We start from the raw sequence: 15,271 nt of genomic DNA on the forward strand, positions 1-15,271 counted from the left end.
CCCAAATTACACTCTTTGCAAAGAGTGTAAAAAGAGTGGAGAAAAGAGTGTAAATAAAGTGTATTTTTTTAAAAAAAATTACACTCTTTCCCTCTTTTCCCCTATAAATAGGAGTGGAATAGGCATTACACCCTAATCCCTGCTAATTAGAGGCGGATTGAGTGCGAAACCTCGGCCCAGGCAGACCTATTTTTACAGGGTCTGAAAGTTGGTTCGAGCACGAAAAAAAATCTGCATACTTGTCTGATTTTGGACGGATCAGAGGTCACTTCCGTCAGGGCTGGTCTGATCAAAACCACATTCAAGCGTATATGAGTCGGATCACGAAATATTTCGAGAGCAATTTTGTCTGTCTACTCAGAAACCATTTCGTGGGCATCTTTTTCATTTTTTAGCACTTTCTACTAGGAGATGTTGGCTCAGAGTCTCATCATTGAGAGTCTCAATTAAAATCTTATGGCGCTGGTGAAAACCAAGAGGTGCAGCTGATAGCAATTGCTTGTAGCCTTTGCAAGGAATTTTGAATTACTGCACATCAGGAAGTTTTTTTTTTAATGGAAGGCTGTCTAAGTTCATCTATTGATTCAGAGACAATTCCAGAGCACAAACATCTGGACAAGGGTCTGGGACGGGTCTATGCCAGTTTGGAATAAAAGTCTGGGCAAGAGTCTGATCAGAGATCACTTCCGTTTGGCGCCTCAAGCAGGTTAGTGGCGAAAATAAGTGTTTCATGCCTCAAACCCCGAATCTTTAGCGACAAAACTTTTGTATGTTTTTTCAGTTTTTAAAAGTAACATTTTGTAAGATTTGAGGTTTTAGCGGCCAAATTTTTTTCAGCACTTTTGCTGGTATTCTTTGACGAAAAGGAGCTACGCAACAACGTTCGAGAATCTGATCTCCTACTAAAATATTATATTTCTCTTTGTATTTGAGTTAAATTCACACTTTTTTATGAAACATATGCATTGAATTTTTATATGATAAGCTGTTTTTGGCGGTAAAAATAAAAACTTGGACCTCATTTCTTACAAAGTCATAACTTAGAAAAATTCACCACTAAGAGATTTGCAGTGACTTTTTAATATTTTAGAGAATTATTGTCGTGCGATTTGAGGTTTTTAGCGGTGAAAGTTTTATTATTACCGCTCTCAGTGTCTTTGTCAAAAATATGCACTGCAATTCGGAAGTTTTGAGCAATATCTAAAGTCTATACGGGTATTTATTTTGAGAGAGTGATAATTGTACGATACGGCCAAAAAATATTTTTCAAAGTTTTGCAGTTAAATCAAAGATCATCCCTAAAATGTTGCCCACAAATCCAAATGCTGCAGAAATAACCGTCAATATCTGAAGCACTTTCACAGTTTGCTCATAGACTGAATCCTCGTCAACCGCATCAAACAATCGAGTTGTTGTGTTGACAACAATAATCTACAACACAAATCTTTGTTAATTTTCCATTTGGAATTTATGCGAGAAAAGTGCAGAATTATTGTGGAAGAATTAGTTCCTTGCAATGAACTTCTCCGCACATTATCCATCCCCCCTCCCCCTCAAAAAAACGCCAGTTAGTTGTCAAAATCTCGGCTCCGGGAGATGTTGAGCCGACCAAAAGTGAAATAAAGATATTTTGTGTTCAAACGGAGGCTACTGTGTCTCAAGGAGTTATTCAATCTGAGAACGGAACGAATTACGTGTTAACTGATAGCTCGAGCTACTTTTGACGTTTTTTCGACTATTTTTGATGTTTTTCAGCTACTTTTGACGTCTTAGAGACCTTCCAAGTCTTTGCCAAGATTTGCTTTTAGACTTGCACATCTTGGAAAAGACTTGCATTTATACTGACAAGTGTAAAAAAGTGACATGATCATAACTCTGAATCAGTACTGATATAAGACTTGCCCAGTACTGATATTGACTTGCCGTCCAGTCCGGGTCTTCAATCGTAACATTATTCTGTACTGTTTGACGGATTGACGTCATCTCTCCGGTTAAAATACAAGTGTTATTGGAAGACTTCGTGGCTTCCTGACACGGGTGTAGCTGTCTAGTAGGGAGAATAAAAACTCTGACTGATTTTTTGTTCCAAACTATTTATTCTTTTTAAACTTAATATCTATTAAAAACACGTATGTGGTCCAAATCTTAGCGTACTGCGAAATTGGGCTAAAAAGTCTTAATAAATCAGAAATCAATGACGCTTCCAAATATCTATCCAATTCTTGGATAGATATGTGGTAGCATTTTTCACGAGGAATTGCTAATTTTTGAAATTTTGGATCAAATAAGAAACGGAAAAAACGGTTCTGCATCATTATTCTAAAGATCAAGCTAGTATTGTTTTCATTTTAACCTATTTCAATAAAGTTAATGAAAAAATGAGCAAAAATACGAAAAAAAATTGTTAACCATTCAGTCAAGTGTTCGCAAAAATCTCGAAACCCCGTTGAAAAAAAATTTAAACAAATCGTTCCAATTCTATACTCTACGTTGGACGGGCTTTGTAATAATACCACTCTCAACACTCTCTATGATGAATGTATCGATCGGCCAAAATTGACTGAATAAAAAAACCCTTGAGCATATCGTTTCTCCCCCACTGGTGTGGTTCGGAACAAAAAAATTTGTCTTAAAAAAGAACTTATTGCATACCATTTGTGCAGTGATATTTTGAGCTAAACAAGTATTGATCTCATTGTGGTTGAAGTTCTCTAGCTTCTTCATCTACAACTCTGAATTTCGTAAGTTTCTAAACCTACCCAATGAACTGACACTTGATACATCTTGATAAGGACTAAATCTTGGTAAATCTTGCCAACATCTTGCCATGGTATTAACCAAGAAAACATCAAGATATGTAAGAACTTGAGAGTTCTTTGCATGGTTGTTAAGAAACAAGATCTTGGCAAAATCTCCAAAAAAGATAAACCATGGCATGGCAAGATATATCAAGTATTAAAAGCTCAATAGCACCCAAAAACAAGATGTAGGAGGAAATCATAAGATTAAGCAAGAATTATCAAGAATTAGCAAGAAATATCAAGAATTATCAAGAATGTCAGAAAATACTGCTCCCGTTAGCTTGCTAACCAACAAATGAAGATTATTACTCAACAAATTTCTCTTGTGACGCAAGTTTTTCTTTGATATCTCATGAGACAGAATTTATATTGCGTGAAGTTGTATCTAATTGAATTTTTGTTGTACAAGTCTAAAACATTTATTGAATAGGACCTGCTAAGGGGTCAAATATTCTTTCGTCAGATAACATATAAACTGTTGAATTATAAAAAGATGTTTTTCTCAGAAATTTAAATTGGTGAGTGATTAATATAACACGAATTTCTGTAAAAAGTTGTCAAAAAATATCTTACGGCTAAATCACTCTCGAATTGATGGGTTTATTACTTGAAAACAGTTACGCAATATTCAGGGCTTCATTATGCCTCATATTCTTATCGTGTATGTATATGCGAATCAGTTTACTCGCGCGCTCAAGCGATCACAATGAAACTTCATGAAAAACTAACTCCAATTTTCAGAGCCCTGTTCAAAGTTTCATTGCAATTTCAGTACATTTTTGTGAGAAACGCGCTGACATTATGAAGCGCAATTGCGCTGAGCGCTTAAAATTGCGCCACATGCGCTGATACTTTCAAGTTGTTCCGATAAAAAATCTCATACAATAAAGACTATAAAGTGGCTGATGAAGAAATGATCTGGCATACCATTCAAAGTACTATTAGAAAATGGGCGTCAAATTTTTTACAATTTTCTCGAACATATATATATATATATATTTCCTACGCAATTTATCTGGGTCATTTTTCAGGTCCATATCTGTAGAAAGAAATCCATGCACTTCCATTTGTTTTTTGCGCCCAGAGTTTTGACAGCTTATATTATGTGCCTCATATTTTAGCGCTTTAGGTTCTGTTCTGACAGTTATTTCTCAGCAGCCTAATTCTAACCATTTAAATTTTGAAAACTTACCTCTTGATCAACCATTTTTTGCAGTATGAAACCTTGAACGATATTGTCTGTTTAAATGTTTGCTTTATTGACATTAAAACAAAATTGAAAGCGACTGATAAAAAGCGACAAATCATATCACAACTGTCGCAATAAATTGAATTTGTTTTCATGAAAGCATTTTGACAGCGCATTTATATCAATCTGAAAAACTTCGATAATTTTATCCATTTTTAAAGAGGATCTTGAAAGAGATTGAAGTCTTCATTCAATTAACATTTCTCCAGAAAACAAATCTTCATTATTTGCCTTCATAAAAATATCTAAAATGTTTGGAATTTTTGCTTCTGAATAAAAGAATGAGTTTCTGCCAGAGTATTTTTTAAATAGCATGTGCACAAATTAACAAGCCTGTTTTGTCTGCAAAAATGTTTGGAGATGGAATAAATTATTAATTACAATTAGAAAAGAAACGTGATAAAAACAAACTTAAACGGAATGTATGAAGAAATGATTAAATCGGCAAAAAAAGATTTCCAATTCACAGAACAGTAGCTGAATTCAGAATTCAAACCCCGTTTTCCCAACACTCTTTTGAGTAGATTGAACCTTGGGTTGTTATAATTTAAGAAAGCAATAGTGTTTCATGTGTATTTTTCTGCCATCTAGCATTTATCAAATGTTATTACAATTTGATATCTTAGATTTAAAAAAGAATCAATGTGCTTCGACTTGCTGACAACACATTGCGCACTATCGAATCCATATAAAGAGAACAATGTATCATAGTGATATTGTAGGTCTCATTTCAAATATAATTGCAAATCTATTTTCGGTTCTGATTCAGAACTATGATCATTTTACTTTTTACACTTTTCTACATTGCGCTCATCTTGGCCAATAAGTGCAAGCCTAAATCAAAGTCTTGGCCAAGACTACTTGCAATTCTAAAAACACTAATAAACAAGTCTGAAAAAGGTAAAAAAAAGATTTATTAGAAAACGAGCAACTCCAATTTTTTTCGGTACTGAACCTGAAAACTGAGAAAACTATCAAAAGTATTGAGGCGATCTGAACCGGACATAGCTCATTCGATCGACCATGTATCATCCAAGATTGAGGCATAAGGGCAGCTGATGCTCGCTCGCTGATAACTTCTTATTATTGATAAAAACCCATAAAATATCACTGTTTCCAATGTTTCGCGAAATGTTTCCACAAATAAGTTCCAATGTTTCGCGAAATCGGAAAAATTGGGTCAATGAGACCTTTTGTGCATCAAAGGGACCCTCACAGTTCCTCTTTTTCCAAACATTTTCTCTCGGTTTGAGAGGTTAGACTCTTGGTAAAAAAAATTCGGCGACTTCAGCTGTTTTTGGAGCTATAATTTGGGTTAAAAATGCTGAAAGCCGGCTAAAAACCCATTAAAATGGCCTCCTCTTTTCCTTAGGGTGCTAGTTTAACGAAGGCAGTGTAGTGATATACAAGCATCCCAGGAAAGTAGCTATAAATTTATCCCATAACGCGACAATTTACACAAAACAAAACTTTTGAAATTTTTGTTTTGACTGGGAAACTAACTTCAAATGCTATCCAAGACCTGGCCAAAACTTTCATGACTTTTAAGATTTATATTAAAACTTTCCCGGGAAAGAAAGCGATAAAAAGACTATTAATCTTGCATTCAGAATTTCCTAGTGCTAATATAGAATTGAAGTTGAGTACGGGACCGACAATAAATACTGTGATAAATACTTTAAACCCCTACGGTCAAGTAGAACTTCGAGAAACTCAACTTTGGGGAAATTCGTCTTAGGTAAAAATTCTGGCAATACATATTTGAATTCTAAAAAAGCTCTGTCATTTTTTTTAATAAAATGGAGCTGTTTCCTTTTCTCTTAATTAGCCTTAATAACAGTTGGTGCTACCGTTAATTGTTTATATATACGTTTGAAATGTACAGAAAGACAAACCCATCGCGATACGGAACCTCAAAATAGCTGTGTATTTAGACCCTTGTAGATGTATTATTTAATACACCCTGGTAGAAAACCTCTTGAGATTTATTTTGAGAATTTTGTTTTCAAAAATAAGATTATCTGAGCAAAGCAACAGGTTGCAGCTGAAATTTTTTTAGTAGTTTTACCTTGAATTACTTCTCTTAATTTTCAATGTCTTCCTTGTATTTTTTTCTAGTTCCTGTGTTGGTTTGTTGTAATTCCAGGGACAACCTTAAAGATCTTGATATCTCCGAGAAGTATATCTCCAATAAATGATAATTGTACCAACGGGTAAAAAAGGTAAGATGTCATGAATTTTTTACATTGTCATATGTCAAGCTGGTTGTTATCATTCCATTAGCATTGAAAACAATTCGTTAAGAGTATTAAAAAAGAGTATTAAAAAATAAGTCAATATTTTATAAGTAAGACTTCGGAACTAAAAATATAGTGTCCGCACCGATTGATTCACTGTTGACGCGCAAAACAATATAGTTAAACCTAGGGTAGTTTTTTATCGTTCGCTGATAGCTCAGATGCAGCAAATATAGAAAATTAAACTTACATTGTTTAAATTCTAGGAGAATAAATAATTCCTCCAGAAATACTATAAATTAACATTTCCATGGAAGCCGTCAAATGCAACCTGATATACAGGAAGTTATCTGATATGAAATAAAATTTTTGCGAGTTTTTTGTCATTGATCAAGCTTTTGGGGCAGAATCTATTCTAGATTTGAAGCTAATCTAACGAAATGCTTAGGTCTGTGTTGTATTGAGTTGAAACTGTGTGGAGATTTCGGGGAGCTGGTGCGCAACTGAAAACTTACTGATGCGCAACTGATGGTTTACCTTACGAAATACAATTTACTGCGGAGACTTATATCTGAAAAAGAGAACTACAAGAATGAATTGAGTAATTGTCGCGAAGTTAAAAACAAGGAGTGTGTTTGGCCAAATTGATAATCGAAGTGAGCAGATATACTTTCAACAAGCGGGAAAATGTTAACAACTGAATACAAATGAAATGATTAATATTGAGGCATGAAAAAAGTCTAAGAAATTTGGCATTTAAATTAGGACATCAAAATAACATAGACTGAACCAGTTCTAGATTATGTATGACAGTTTGTCTGATTTATGTAATGTTTCATGTCCAACTTCTCAAACCCTAATGTTTATACAACTTACCCGGGTTGACCCTTCTGGGCAACCATATCCAAGAACCATATATGGCCCCATACAGCCCATACAAAATTTTCTTATATGATCTTCCTATGGTTGCCAAGATCTCCATATATGATTCTTATATGCCATCCAAGAATCCAATATGGTCAAAGAAGAACAGTAGGTTAATTTTGTGTAATTGAATGAGCTCTCTGTTACTAATTATGCCTTCTGAACACAATTCCCAAAAAAACACTATCGTATGGCCTTTTATTTGTGAAAAGAGTGGTCGTTGATTTTACTACTGATTTTGGCTCTAGAAACAATGTATATGTGCCAAATTTTAAGGTCGTTTCGTTTCTTTTCTATTTTTTTATGAGAACTCCACATAGTGCTGAAGTAAACATATGCCTTCTTCAAACAAAAATGTCTTACTTAATGTCATATTTCAAGCTTTTTAGACACTCTTTAAGAATTTTGAAAAGACACGGATTTCTTGGCAACCACGTGCAAGACCATAAATATTTATGGTCTTGGATATGGTTGCCAAGAAGTATAAAATTGAACTAACCTAATTAGCTTTTTTGGAACGCTTGATGTAGACAGAAGATGTTAATTAAGCTGTTCTCTGTAATTTTTTTATGGTCTTACATGGCACGATAAATATGTATGGTCTTGGATATGGTTCCATAGACACCATTAACTTCAATTTTTTTCAAGTGTCTTCATGAGTATTTCTCCACTCAGAGTGCAATATATGGTGTTTTAAGAGCTTTTTGAGCAGTGTTGATTTTTTTGCATGGTTGTCTATATGGTTGCCAAGTTACCATAAACTCCATTTATGGCTTGGATATGGTTGCCAAGAAAGGTTTTTGGTGGTCAACCCGGGTATACATACCAGCCTCTTTCAAATTTTGTCAGTATTGCGAGTATCAGCACCAAGTCGTAACCTGTTAAAAAATCTTTGTTGCCCGTAAGGTAGCAAATAGCACATGTTTTTTTTTCAATTTCAGCTTTGTCGTGGATACCCAAAATTGGCCTTTGAAACTGAATTGTTTTTTTGGACAATCAAGATTCACTTTTTAAAAAACCTATTGCCAAAAATTTGCAATAATCTTTCTCATTTCATTGTTTATTGAATTCTGGCTTCTGAATGTTTCTTTACTGCCTAAAGTTGGTTTTCTCACTTGAAATTGTGAAAAAAATGATACCCCGGGCTGTTCAGGTGGCGAATTTCTTTTTGAGTACGGGAAGATTCTACATTGTGTTTGAACTATAAATGACTCACAGCATATGACAAATTAAACCTTTGAACATAAAACATTCAAACAATTTTCGAAACTGTGAAGTTTTCGGTTAATTCCATCTCTTCTAAAAAAAATGAGTATCAGTTTCTACCAACCAATATTCTAATGTAAAACAAATTTAAGAACGTGTAAGTTCGTTTCTGCCAAAACCAAACGACCAAACGACGCTTGACAAATAAAAAATGCATTGAAGTAGAACATTTGGATAGACTTCATAAACCTAAATCACAACACAATCATTGAGAGCTGCAATGAAGAAACACATTTTGAAAAAGTTGTAGCAATTGTCCTTCCAAATATCTAAAAAAAAACTAAACCATGGATCGATTACTATTTCAGTGCACAAATAACTGATTAACCCAAAATGTACTAATTTTTATTTTCAAAAAAGTGAGCCAAAGAGCGATGTCACGATTCAGAATCAACGCCAAAACCAAAAACCGTTGAACTTAACAATTGTGCTTGAGAATCAGCAAATAGGAAGCAGCAAAAGACCTGTTCGAGGAGATAGAAAAAAAACCAAAATGTTTCTGTATGAAAACCTTGTTAGATTTTAGGTTCAGAGAGAACAGCTAACCCGGATTGACCACCATAAAAGAAACTTACTAATCATAAAACGCCATATATGGATTTTATGAAAACTTACTAAACATACAACGACCATAAAAATTTTTGAGTTTGGCTGAGAAAAAGTCTAAAGTTCTACATGCAGTTCCAAAACAACTTTTTTGTGCATAAAATTTCAAAATTCTGTACTTAAATTTTATGGTACGCCATATAAACGCCATAAAATTTTTTTTACGGACCGTTTTATGATTAAAAATTGTTCCAATAAAATTCTTTATTATTAAATGGCCGATTTCTAGGGGTTGATTTTCAAATGAATTCGAGAGCCCAGTTTTAGATTCATTAAACGTCAAAAAACAAAAAATCAACTTTTATGGTACCTTACTTACCATAAAATGCCATAAAAAACTTTCTTATGGACCGTTTTATGGTTACAAATTTTCCATGAAAAAATTCTGTATTATTAAATGGCCCATTTCTAGGGGTTGTTCTCAAGGGTTGTTCCCAAAACAACTTTTTTGTGCATAAAATTTCAAAATTCTGTACTTAAATTTTATGGTACCGTACTTAACATAAAACGCCATAAAAATTTTTTTACGGACCGTTTTATGGTTAAAGATTGTTCCACAAAAAATTCTGTATTATTAAATGGCCGATTTCTAGGGGTTGTTTTTAAAATGAATTCGAGAGCCCAGTTTTAGATTCATTAAACGTCAAAAAACAAAGAATCAACTTTTATGGTACCTTACTTACAATAAAATGCCATAAAAAACTTTCTTATGGACCGTTTTATGGTTACAAATTTTCCATGAAAAAATTTTGTATTATTAAATGGCCCATTTCTAGGGGTTGTTCTCAAATGAATTCGAGAGCCCAGTTTTAGATTCATTAAACGTCAAAAAAATCTACTTTTTATGGTACCTTACTTACCATAAAACGCCATAAAAAACTTTCTTATCGACCATTTTAAGGTCAAAATTTTGCATAAAAAGTTTCTGTATTATCAAATAAGAAAAGTTGGGTTTGTTGTGGAAATTACATTTTGCCGATCAAACGGAGAGAGATTTAGTCTTGTTTTTTTTTAACCTAGTCCTGCTCAATTCTCCAAAAACTATTTTCTTTACTCCGCCACTACCGGTCCCCAGCCCGGGTTGAAAAAGGAGGAGGGCAACAAAAGCAGAACATACTGGATAAGTCTCAACACGTCGGTTTTTTAACTTGACTTTGAGATTTTTCCGACAGAAGTTAGCTTTATTTAATTATTGTCTTTTCAACAAATTTACAAACCATTAAACGGACCATATATGGAAACTTACTAACCATAAAACGGACCAGATATGGAAACTTACTAACCATAAAACGACCCATATATGGAAACTTATCAATCAAAAAACGGACCATATATGGAAACTTACTAACCATAAAACGAACATATATGGAAACTTACAAACTATAAAACAAGTCATATATGGCAGGATGCACTGTTTCATTCCTTTACTGCCATGGGAGCCAAAAAGAATTCTCTCCTTGGAAAACGTATTTTCCAAAAAAAGAACCATATATGGAAACTTAGTTACCATAGCAAGATCATAAAACGAAAATTTGTATGGAATTTTATGGACCATATATGGTTCAATTTGTGGTAAGTAAGTTTGGTCAACCCGGGAAATCACTTTATGCAACGGTCAGATGAACCATTAACTAACTTAGACATTGTTTAATCTGAGTAGAGATTTAAAAATTTTCTGCTGTGAACCGGGACCCGGGGCATATATGAAATAACTGGTACATACTCACCACATGTTGCTACAATTATTGGCACGATGAGCGGAAAACTGGTTGTCAGTAATAAAGAAGACAGTAAATTAATCAAATTTAATAACCAATTATCCAACTGGAAAACGAATTTCGATTGTCGGCAAGTTAACGAGACGTCCAATTCGGACGAAAAAGATATTTCAGTTGGATATGGTTGACACGTAGTGAGAGAACCAAGAAATTGAAATTCCCCAGTTGAGGTCAGTTCCGAAGTTATCTCTGATCAGACCGTAACAGACAAGAAGGGTTAACTCTGATCAGATTTTTCAAAAATGACCTGATCAAACTATCGTGCGCTCTAAACTTTGCTTGCCCTCGAAGTTCGCTAGATATCCTCTGTTATCATGCTATCCCAGAACCAAGCTACCTCTGATCGGACTAACTCAAAACCATTGTCCAGACTTTCGCGCAACCCTGATCCAGATCAATTCCAGATCATTGTTCACGTCCATTCGAAACCGTCTCTGATCAATAAACAGAACTGTTCCAACTAAAAAATGTGTTACGATTTGGGTGATTTTTGTTAATGCCATTTCATTTCCATTCCACTAGTCTATCACTGCCATCCTGGTTTGAAAAAATTCCTTTCTTTGTAAATTTGTATAGATTTTTTCGTCCTTTTTCGGAAAAATTGGAAAGGTTTGGAAAATTAACATCAGGCATATTTGAATTAAATACTACTGCGAGAACTGAAAACGATATCTGAATAAATTTTTTGATGGGGTTAACTTTGCAATAAAGATAAGTCACTGTTCGGTGATTTCTTTCCTATGGAGTAGAATGTCTCCATTAACTTTAAGTCCAAAACATGCATACAAGATTATCTTCACCTTCAAGAACAAAATTGGTCTGACAATTGTAAAAAACCGACTTCTAAGTAAATTGACGAAGGGCCAAAAAGGCAGAAAAAATCGAGACTTTAATTTTTCAACTTATCCAATACTCCCTATGACATCAGCACGAAAGGCTTGGCTCTTCTTGCTTGAAAAAGAGAAAATCAGAAAAAAATTGCACGACTAAAGATAAATATGCCATCACGTCGCCAATTAGGATTTTGCTCCACTTCTTTCTGTAGACTAAAAAACTGCATCATATGAACAAATTTAGCTATGACTTTCAAAACGGACTGTATTCGCAGATTTTATTGCAAATATATGTGAAAAGGAAAACAAGTTGAACACAAAAATTAAGTATAAATTTAACCGGGCTACTTTCTTTTGACACATCAACTTATTAATGGACTGAGACAAGGCAAGCGGGCCATAGCATGAAACCATTAACAACTAGTGTCGGAAAGCAGTACTATAACGGACAAAAACTTAAAAGCATACTTAATTTTTGGGATTCGATCCGTTAATGAGTATTATTGTAGCACAATTGATTTAATGGGCACAATAAAAGACAACTTGGCGCCCCCTGCTGTATTAACGGGTAAAAATAAAGCATTTCAGAGTATAGCCCCTGTCGAAAATTCTAGCCCCTTCTTATGGTATATTCGGCAATTGGTGGTGGGGTGGGGTGGGTAGGGGTATAAGTTTTAAGCTGCGGGGGGGGGGGGGGTTCAATATCGGAGGCCCCCCAAAAACCACGTATGTCTGTAATTTAATTTGCTAATTTTCGTTATAAAAGGTTAAGTTTCAGCAGACAGAGTCGGGTGATTTGTGGTTGACAATGCTGTAGTCACTCAACTTTGCGAATGAATTCTTGACATGGAAGAGGGAACTGAGAGAGTCGTGGACTAGATCCCGACACTCCTCGTGACAGATGTCTGAGTCCTCTGCTTCTTTGGATAGTCTGCTGGGGTCACGTGAGAGCATGACACACTGATAGACAATTGACAGGATGAAAATGATGAGGATTATGAGCACAAGGCAGATGAATATGTACACAAGTAGCTGTGAGTCCACGTGGCCTGTAAACAAATATCACAAGGCTTGCTATCATAAAAGTTAGTTGTTGATACGTTTTTGAACAAACATCAAGGTTTGAAGTTTCTTTGATTTCATCGAAGTATCATATATGATCTCATATTGACCGTATTCGATTTCATATGACAATCCTACTATGAAACCCAAAAAAACCATTTGTGATCTAAAAGTTAAATCGAATGCACGAAACTCTATGTGACTGCCCCAGAATTGCTTTCTCACGGCATCTGACGGGGATTCTCGCAATGAGATGGCAAAATTCGTTTTAAGGATGCTTGAATGACTACTGAGAAATTATACAAATCAAATAGGTTTTACTTTTTTGTTCAGTCAATTTTGGCTGATTGATATATTCATCGTAGAGAAATTCGAGAAGTGTCATTGAAAAAACCCTTCAAGCGTAGACCTTGAAAATAAAAAGATATTTTTTTCAATTTTGTTTTTTTTTCAGGAGATAGCGAGGCTTAAATTATGCGTGAATACGTGATATTTGATTTACTTTTAGCGTAAGTTTTGCCCAAATTAAAATATTTTTATCAAAATGATAATTTAAACCTAGATTTCACGCTTAAAAATGAAAAAATTGTTAGTTTCCAATAGACGAAAGCAAAAAATTACTATCAAAAGAATTCGAATTCAATTGGAGCGCTGTTTTCTTTTAATATTTTTGTAATATTATTGGTGTTCTTGCGTGCCATTTAGAAACTAGTCTCTTTTCATACCAAGAATGCCTTGATGACAAACCTCAGTTACAGTAAAATGAGGACCAATGAACAAATAATGTCTTCAAAGAAGCGCTTATTTTTTTTTGCTTCGACACTGTTTTCGTAATTTTTAATAAAATGCTGGATTTCTTTTTGAGATTTAATTGTGTTTTGGTAGTCCTATGGTATAGACTCTTTGACTAAAAGTGCAATTGGCTGCATAAGGAGCAATAAATGAACCTATTTAGCTCTCTGAGTAGAAAACTAATGGCTGTTCAGAACTTAAAAAAAACTTCGAAAAAAAAATTGCAAGTTACCCGATTTTGAACCTATTTATGTGAAATTATATTTCGGTCCCACTAAACCAAAGACTCATATTATTTCTACTGAAATCAAGTCTAAACCTGCTTTTATGTTCTATCAATTTGTTATATGTCTTTGGTTATATGAAACGAATTTTAATTCTTTTTTTTATTTTTGGATATTCGTTCATAATTTCGGCTCTTTTTGAAATCTTATCAACTTATCTTAACATTGACCCTTCCCATTGCTGTTGAGAAGACGTTCAATTGAACATAGATAAAGTTTTTAAGCCTATGGTTTTAATGGCTTCAACAATTTCTTCTAGGACTTTCTATCAAAATTTTGGTTTCCGCCTGTATTTTGGTCGTCTTCATTGTCATAATTATTTTGGTGATTGATGGTGGATTGTGATGCGCCCGATTGTGTGTTTTGCACAACAATGGACAACACGATTGTGATTATTGCCCCAGATATTTGAAAATTGTTCAATAAAATGCCTTAAACTGATATAGGGGGATTTTTTAAACAGTTTTTCCTACTGTTATAAACAATAGTTTTGTCAAAGTGAAATGTCAAGTCACTTTTCTAATAATCTAGTCATGATTTTTTTGTTTTCTTTGTCGTTAATTAGTAGCTTACTTTGAGTAGAGAGCTTAGCGACGTTGGAATTGTAAAGAAATTAAACGCAAGTCTGATTATAACGCGTAAACTGACTCAAACTGTTTTGAAATTTGAGCGAGACGTTTCTATTTAAAGAATTTTTAGTAAAATTTCGGTATCGTAGTGCCGATGTTAGAATTCTGCTTTTTTCTTGTTTTTACTCAGGAATGCTATTGGTAGAGAAAAAAATGTATTTCAATGGGGTATAGTTGTAATCGCTTGATTCCGGCAAGGAGCAGCTAACATTCTTTTTATGTTGACAATAACTTTGTTTGCAAAATGATAATGAACATAGTTTTACCGATGTGTCTTATTGTTTTTTATTATCTTGCGCAACCCTGATCCAGATCAATTCCAGATCATTGTTCACGTCCATTCGAAACCGTCTCTGATCAATAAACAGAACTGTTCCAACTAAAAAATGTGTTACGATTTGGGTGATTTTTGTTAATGCCATTTCATTTCCATTCCACTAGTCTATCACTGCCATCCTGGTTTGAAAAAATTCCTTTCTTTGTAAATTTGTATAGATTTTTTCGTCCTTTTTCGGAAAAATTGGAAAGGTTTGGAAAATTAACATCAGGCATATTTGAATTAAATACTACTGCGAGAACTGAAAACGATATCTGAATAAATTTTTTGATGGGGTTAACTTTGCAATAAAGATAAGTCACTGTTCGGTGATTTCTTTCCTATGGAGTAGAATGTCTCCATTAACTTTAAGTCCAAAACATGCATACAAGATTATCTTCACCTTCAAGAACAAAATTGGTCTGACAATTGTAAAAAACCGACTTCTAAGTAAATTGACGAAGGGCCAAAAAGGCAGAAAAAATCGAGACTTT

General features: G+C 34.2%; 1 protein-coding gene across 1 annotated transcript in view; it reads right to left on the reverse strand.

Moving 5' to 3' along the window:
- Positions 1-15,140, reverse strand: part of LOC142341239 (uncharacterized) — a 59,078-nt gene extending 43,938 nt beyond the window's left edge. Inside the window, exons 1-3 of the mRNA XM_075392159.1 lie at positions 15,080-15,140; positions 12,478-12,743; positions 1,311-1,431 (exon numbers count right to left, since the gene is read on the reverse strand). Of these exons, the coding sequence (XP_075248274.1) occupies positions 1,311-1,431; positions 12,478-12,743; positions 15,080-15,140 (448 nt within the window). The remainder of the gene's footprint in view (positions 1-1,310; positions 1,432-12,477; positions 12,744-15,079) is intronic.
- Positions 15,141-15,271: the final 131 nt, after the last annotated feature.

The sequence above is a fragment of the Convolutriloba macropyga genome, chromosome 6 (assembly GCF_964194025.1).
Source record: "Convolutriloba macropyga chromosome 6, txConMacr16.3, whole genome shotgun sequence".
Taxonomy (NCBI): Eukaryota; Metazoa; Xenacoelomorpha; order Acoela; family Convolutidae; genus Convolutriloba; species Convolutriloba macropyga.